Raw genomic sequence first — 8,406 nt, 5'->3', positions numbered from 1 at the left:
TCCTTTTCTTTCTCTGTTCGGGCGCACGCTCACATCCACTGTCCTCACACATCCACCCTGGTAACGGAGCTTCCCAGACAGCTGGGTCACGTGTGGCTAGTGAGGTAACACATGACTGTGAGCAGAGTGCATGACACGTACACGGCCCGGAGGAAGTGAGGAAGAGGATATGAGGAAGGGCAAAGTGAGTCATACTGGGGGACATTAACAACACACGACAAGAGCAAAGAGCTCTAAACTTAACATCGCCTGCTCAAGTGTGTGTGCACATGTGTGTTCAAGTGTTTTTGTGTGTGTTTGTGTCTATGTGTCTGTATGTATGTGTGTATATACATGTGTCTGTATTTGTGTGTGCATATGTGTGTTTGTATTTGTGTGTTTGTGTGTGTAAGTGCTTTTTACTTTTTGCACCAGCGCAAGTAAATATTTTCATGCCTCATTGTCTGTCCAGAGTGTCCATGGGGACTGGCAGTGAGGTGCATCGTGGGTAATGTGAGATCCAGTGTCCCTGAACAGGCCACACACTTCTGTTGTGTCTCTGTAATCAAGCAGTGCCCTCATGGCCCCGTGGAACAGTACAGCAGGAAGCTGGAAACAATGGCTAATTTACCACTGTGGAAGTGTGTGTTAGATGAGTGTTACTGACACACCACGTCCCACTACAACAAAATATCGGATTAATGCATATCTGACATAGAAGGGTAATGAACTATTATCACACAGAGAACATCATATTGAATGATGCAACTGTGGTTCCTCGTGCTAGTTGTGGTTAAAGTGTGGTGTACATGCTGCTATACGGCGGGCCAACCCCACAGGTCAGACACTGCTGTGCTCTTCATAAACACATCACTGAAGGTGCTACAGACAAAACCTCAAAGCCCTTGATCTCAAAGCCCTTTCTCACATTAACACTAATCCCAATTTTAAGGCTAACAGTAACTCTCCAGTACTAATATTAATGCCAACTCTTAACCCTGACACACTACCCTACAGCACACTAACGCCGCACACTAACTCAACACAGCACAACCCACCACTTTGTTGAATTAACTCTTAAAGTAGCCATTTGTACAAGCTATAGGTCTTAATTCAACGTTGTGGATTTAGTTATGTAAAACTCACCTAACTGTAATCCTAACTCTAATCTCAACCCTAATCCTAACACTAACGCTAATCCGAACTCTAATCCGAACTGTAACTCTAATCCTAAAACTTTCCAGTTCCCTGACACCAACCTCACCTTTCCACCCTCCTGCTAATCTGGCTCATATTATCCTATTAGACTAAGAGTGGTGTAGGAAGAACAGCTCAGTCCTTCATCAGCTCATAATGACAAGGAGGGACACATCTCACAGCTAAAACAGGCTACCTAACGTGCCCACATCCCTGCGCCTCCCTGTGTGAAGGAGCCACGCTTGCTTTCGCATTAGAGCAGTAATTATTAGTGTTCCTACCGAAGACAGAGGACCAGGGAGAATGTGTCTGTACGTGTATGTGTGTGTGTGTGTGTGTGTGTGTGTGTGTTTATAACAGACCCTTCCTTAGACTTCACACACTACAAACTCCTACAACACAACAAACATATGTAAACACACCTATAAAACCGGTCAGCTTTGCAGAAGTATGACACAGAAGTCTACAACACTGTCACTGTCTTGCTGTCGCGTGAAAATTTAATGTCCACCTTGTGGTAGGTGCGGACTTCAAAGCTCAGTCAGTTTGGGGGGGGAGTTTCTATTGTGTCTGTTAGTGCATGTGACACGGTTACGGTGTCTGAGAAGAAAAGGAGTGTCGTCTATGATACATCACATTAGAGTGCTTCAAAAAGGCCAGTAAACCGATCCTCATGACACACAGAGAGAGAAAGAGAGAGAGAGAGAGAGAGAGAGAGAGAGAGAGAGAGAGCGAGCAACAGGACACGCCTGAGTCATACTACAGCAGTGACACACACTACCCCATAACACACTAACACCACGCACCAACACACACTACACATAACACACTAACACCACGCACCAACACCCACTACACATAACACACTAACACCACGCACCAACACACACTACACATAACACACTAACACCACACACCAACACCCACTACACATAACACACTAACACCACGCACCAACACACACTACACATAACACACTAACACCACACACCAACACCCACTACACATAACACACTAACACCACGCACCAACACACACTACACATAACACACTAACACCACGCACCAACATACACTACCCCATAACACACTAACACCACGCACCAACACACACTACACATAACACACTAACACCACGCACCAACACACACCACCACATAACACACTAACACCATGCACCAACACACACTACACATAACACACTAACACCACGCACCAACACACACTACACATAACACACTAACACCACACACCAACACCCACTACACATAACACACTAACACCACACACCAACACCCACTACACATAACACACTAACACCACGCACCAACACACACTACCACATAACACACTAACACCACGCACCAACACACACTACACATAACACACTAACACCACACACCAACATACACTACACATAACACACTAACACCACGCACCAACACACACTACACATAACACACTAACACCATGCACCAACACACACTACACATAACACACTAACACCACGCACCAACACACACTACCCCATAACACACTAACACCACGCACCAACACACACTACACATAACACACTAACACCACGCACCAACACACACTACCACATAACACACTAACACCACACACCAACACCCACTACACATAACACACTAACACCACGCACCAACACACACTACACATAACACACTAACACCACGCACCAACACACACTACCACATAACACACTAACACCACACACCAACACCCACTACACATAACACACTAACACCACACACCAACACACACTACACATAACACACTAACACCACACACCAACACACACTACACATAACACACTAACACCACGCACCAACACACACTACACATAACACACTAACACTGCATACCAACACCCAGCACACGTTACCTCATAACACACCAACACAACACAAAAAAGACCGAACACACACCTCCCTATAAGACCTTATAACACCTCTCAGAAAGAGCAAACACACAGTACATGAACAGATACTCAACACCCTGAAGCATATCACACTAACACTGCACACCAACACTATACAATAAGACACATAACATACCAGCATAGCACCCTTACATTCAGTATGTTAAGACACAAATACACTACAAAAATACATTACACTCACATACTATTACAGGTCACAGTAACACACACACAAGCATGCAGAATATAAAAAACAACAGAGAGCAAACTAACACACACGTGACTAACACACACCACGCATGGCCTCTCACCTGCCGCCCGACCCTGTTGTTGTGGAGTCTCATCCTGGCGTGGATGTCCCTGTAGGTCTCGCGGGAGTCCAGGAAGTCCTTGGCGAACCTCTCGCCGTACTCCACGTTAGGGCTGCAGCCGCCCCACTCCCACGAGTCCTGGGGCCCCGGGGCCTCGCTGGGGAAGCGCTCCATCACGCCGTGCACCATACCCTTGCCCCGGTTGATGGCCTCCAGCTGCAGGCGGTTGAGTTTGACACGGAAGGCCTCCTCGTCGCCGCGCCTCTTCTCATCGCAGCCGCACGCCTGCAGCTTCCCCAGGGAGCAGGCGTTGGACACGGCATGCACCACCCCCGCCGCCGCGATGGCGTAAGCAAACGCACTTTCTCGGAAGCCTGCAGGCGAGACAGTGGAGGCTTCAGACACGCTGCCCTCCCACCCGCCCCACTGCCGGCGTCCTAAAGCCCCTCCCTGTCTGTTTGCCACCTGCTCAAGGGAGGACGTGGGGGGGCAGATCACTATCATACACAGCACAAAACAAACCACAAAAGCCCTGATCTGTGTATGAGACTTACAGGAGTACCAGTATTTTTCCCAGGGAGAGTGAGAGAGAGAGAGAGAGAGAGAGAGAGAGAGAGAGAGAGAGAGAGAGAGAGAGAGAGAGACAGAGACACTGGGGATAAATACATGGGGCAAATGTAATGGAACAGTCCTCCTCCAGCATGTGTTCACAGAGATCTCTCCTGAGTCCCTGAAACATGGTAGCAATTAACCTGCTACTGCTGGCAGCTGTTTGATCTCCTGCAATCGCTCGCCATAATGCCTCAACTCTGTTCATCACACACACACACACACACACACACACACACACACCGCTCTCCCGCTTTCATTCAAAGACTTTCTCAGAAAGTTGACTGGCACACATGAAAGGCACATGCATTAGAAGCAGTGAGTTACAACGTGGTGGTGTGAGCATCCGCGTGCTTGTGTGTTGGTGATGCTTCTCTGTCGGTCTCCAGGGCAGAGACGGCCCTTCTCTGCAGGTGACAGTGGGACAGGGAGCCTCTCGTCTTGCTAATGGCCCTGAACGATAATAAACGCAGGGCTCATAAAAGCAGCCTCCTAAATCACTTTCAAGGGCAGATGGAGCAGTCAGGAAGGACATGAAAGAGCTAAAAGTTTGCAGCTCCTCAGGCCTGGAGAATCAAAGGAAGGCACTTTAACAAGGAAAAGAGCCACTAATGCACACACACAAAAATAATCGTTTTTGAGCTTGAAATGAAAACCACTCCGTCAAGCTGGGAAAAGTGTGAGATGTATTTAAGCGATAGAAGGCTATAATAATTTGTGCAGCCAGTCAAAAAGCAGAAGTACGAAGTTTTGGTCCTGGGTTATCAGAGCTCGCCCCAGCCCCTCTTCGGCTCATGTCCTGTTTTGTGTCTTTCGGTCGCGCCTAATGAGCTTCTGACTGCACTGTAAGGAGTGAATGAGTCAGAGCAATCAACCTACCGCGGGAGGAGACGCGGCAGGACACGCAGGAGGACACGTGGGAGGAGGTGCGGGAGGAGGTGCGGGAGGAGGGGCGTAAACGCTCCCCTTACAGCTCCTTCTTTCACACAGGAACCCCAGAAAGATGAACCTTACGCTGCTTTTTCCACAATATCCTCCCATGAGGCTGCGAGGCACGCATGGCGCGTACACCCAGCCTGGCAGCGGGGACATGGGGACATTGGACATGAAAATGCTGTTTCAGGCCTCTAGGAGCTTATGAAAGACACAGAGCAAATCGAAGTGAACAGTGATTTAGAGTGAGCGGCACGCCCCGGCTGGGAAACGGGAAAATGAATTTGGAAGGGAAGTGTCACTTTATAATACAGAAAGACACTAAGCAGGTTTCCACTTTTGCCACTGAGAGTTAGAAAATTGCTGGAAGCAAATTCACTCTCTGTAAGTGGAGCGCACTGTCCAGGAGAAGTCCAGACCCTCCCTGCTCCCGGCCAGGATGCCTGGATTCAGTCTATAAGCCATGTGGCAGTTGCCTCAAAAAATTCCCAATTTCCCACATTTACTAATGTGCATTTTATTAGATTATCCCTCTTATATACTACTACTTATATACTACTGAAACTCTGAAACTGAGATTTGAAAGTAAGAAACTATATCACTTTCAGTTAACGTGCATCAGAGACTGAAAAACCACTGACGTCTGAATAAGTGTAGGGGCGGAGAACCTGTGAGAGAGTTAATGACCCCCTACAGAAAAGAGATCTGTAACAACACACCAGAGCACTAGGACCCCTTTCAGGTCCTCGCTGTGCCCCCATGTGCCACAGGCAGGAAGTTGTGGAGACCACGGCTATGGTCACACAGCAGACGAGCTCTTCCGGCTAATTCCCCAGCGTCTGTGTGTGTCTCGGCCCTGAAAGGGTCTCTTACCCCGACTGAACACCGCGCTCTCGTAGGGAATCTTGTTCCGAGTCTCCAGGCTGGAGCAGTTCCAGCGATGGTCTCGGAACTGGTGCTGGCACTCATGGATGCCAATCTGGATGCCCTGGATGGCAGAGGCCGTCACATCTGGGTTGCGCATGCACACGTCCAGCTGCTTGCGTGTCAGGCCCGGGAGGGTCAGGCACACGGTGTTGGCGTTGAGGATGGGGTCAAAGGCTAACTTCAGTCCCAGGATCTCATTCGAATCTCCCCTACAAGAGAGAGGGGGTAAAGAGAAAGGTGAGTTTAATTAATGCTACACTAAAGTCTAGCCGACACCACACCTACAAACAAAGAATTCATTACATTGATTTATTTACAGCATTCAGATGACGGTTTTACCCAAAGAAACTTACAAGTCTGACTGAAAACCACTTGAGTAATTGAGGGTTAAGGGTCTTGTTCAGGGGCCCAACAGTGGCAACCTTTTAATTACTAGTCCAGGACCTTAACCACTGAGCCACCACTGGCCCAAAAAGCCTTGCTGACTCTGACAGTACAACACTGAGCAGTTATTGTTCTTTAGCATGAAGGCTGAAGACACAGAACGTGATGCTTGACCAGACGCATATCTGACACACATTACGCTACAGCTGCACCTGCCGACAGACATCACCACAGATCAGTCCTAAGATGCTGATAACTGTTAGCAATTTTCCATTAAAAACGAGAGATCCCTTTAAGCCCTTTAAGTGACATTAGGGATATCAATGTGGCACATGGCTGTATCTAGTTCTGCAGCGCATAGGTCTGCGGTGTGGAAACAGCAACATCAGGACGCTCAGTCTCTCTGCCTCGCTCACGCCAAGACAACGTGCGCCGCTCAAGTGGGAAAACCTTTTCAATTTAATATTTATATTCCAATTATCAATAAAGTTTACTTTATTTTGTGTTATTCATATATTTAAATTTTTTTTTTAATCTCATGTTCATCTCAATCTCAAGACAATTAAATGTTGTCTTAAATGAATGTTGTTGTTTTTTATTCTAATAGTAGGCCACATTATGTATAACGTAACATTTGTAAGGTTCAAATAAGCTTTAAAAAAGTTTCTAAAATGTTGCAGACATGCAAACAACATAATAAATTACACATTTTTCTGTCTAGACCGAACTGACGATGTGCTTCTGGGGAAAAAAACGTTAACATCGAGTTGATGAGAAGTTACTAAACCTGTTCCATCAATTCAAGCGTGTACTTACACTTAATTGCATACATATTTGTGACTTCTTCTGGTTCGGGTTCAGTAATAAGGTAAGGATAGGGGGATTAAAACGAATCTATCAAAACACCTAGGATTCCGTGCACGACATTTGATATATGTACAAATTAAAAAAGAAAATCCCCCAAGGTTCTGTAAGAGGGGAAACTCAAGAAGGTCGGCTTACCTTTGCACGAGAATGGTCGCGAACATCAAAAAACGCACGAGGCGAAGTAAAAAGTATCCCATCCTATCGCTCGCTTTCTCCCAAACACACACGCCAAAGAAGTTACCTGTCCGGACACTGACAGATCTGTCACAACAGGTTTCTGCTTGGAGATCGGCTCGTGCAATAATATCGCGATCCGCTTCAAGTCTAGGTCCTCGCGCAGATGTGTTACAGAACGAAAAGGTGACAGACCGCGCCAAGCGATATCGTGATACGTCATTCATGAAACGAAAAGTTGCAGTCAGGTAAACTTGCTGCTACTACACCTTCTGTTTGATGCAATGGATGAGCGCGCTCTGTTTCATCTGCTCGTGCGCACTTTAGATCCTGGGAGATATCTCGCGCCGAGTTCCATCCGACAAAGAGCCCTCGCGTGCATCACTAGTCGCTGCGCTATGGGGAGCCTGCCGCGCGTGTGATAGTCGGCTGATCGTGATAGCAGTCTGAGCTCCTCTTTGACTTCTGCCAGCCCACCTCTACGTCACTCAGCAGCCACAGACGCGACGAATGCTGCTCGCCTGGCGAAGACGCGCCGAGATCGCGCGGATAAGAGAGGCTGTGCAGACCGGGTGCGCGGAGCTGCTGTTCCCGTTCACTTCGGCGTAGCATAAAGCGATAAACGGTGCGCATGGAGCGCTGCTTGGAACTAGACCAAATTTTACCTGGACTTGCAAAAGCGACCCAAAAGAAGTACTACGAGTACGTGGTAACTCCATGTAATATTTAATTACCACGTGATTATTTGAAGAATTTATAGGTACATTCCAGGTCGCTGCTTGTATGGACACATTCCGCCGACACCCTGCAGTTCCGTCATCGCTCCCAGTTCCTCCTGGGGACCGTTAACCTGCATCACTGCTGTTTAACGCCTAACTCAACCCTTGCGCGAAAAGCAGCGTTCACGGGTCTGCTTCTTAGAGAGCTCGAGACCCCTTACATGCCCAAACATTTCTAGTGTGAACGCGAAACCAGATCAAGTTAGCAGATCTCCTTCCTCTCCCAGACACCAGTCTCAATCTCACGCTTCCAAAGTCACCCAAAAAAAGATGCACGTGCCGACCGCGCTTTGTGTCCTGCGGGT

At 47.7% G+C, this 8,406-nt stretch overlaps 1 protein-coding gene across 1 annotated transcript in view; it reads right to left on the bottom strand.

Moving 5' to 3' along the window:
- Positions 1-8,080, bottom strand: part of wnt10a (wingless-type MMTV integration site family, member 10a) — a 15,887-nt gene extending 7,807 nt beyond the window's left edge. The window contains exons 1-3 of the mRNA XM_027031575.3: positions 7,284-8,080; positions 5,844-6,106; positions 3,429-3,802 (exon numbers count right to left, since the gene is read on the bottom strand). Coding sequence (XP_026887376.2) covers positions 3,429-3,802; positions 5,844-6,106; positions 7,284-7,549 — 903 coding nt within the window. The 5' untranslated portion in view covers positions 7,550-8,080. The remainder of the gene's footprint in view (positions 1-3,428; positions 3,803-5,843; positions 6,107-7,283) is intronic.
- Positions 8,081-8,406: the final 326 nt, after the last annotated feature.

This window comes from Electrophorus electricus, chromosome 4, assembly GCF_041902795.1.
Source record: "Electrophorus electricus isolate QZ-2024a chromosome 4, ASM4190279v1, whole genome shotgun sequence".
Lineage (NCBI taxonomy): Eukaryota > Metazoa > Chordata > Actinopteri > Gymnotiformes > Gymnotidae > Electrophorus > Electrophorus electricus.
The sequence above is the reverse complement of the archived record's forward strand: the minus strand, read 5'-3'. Positions and strand labels throughout refer to the sequence as shown.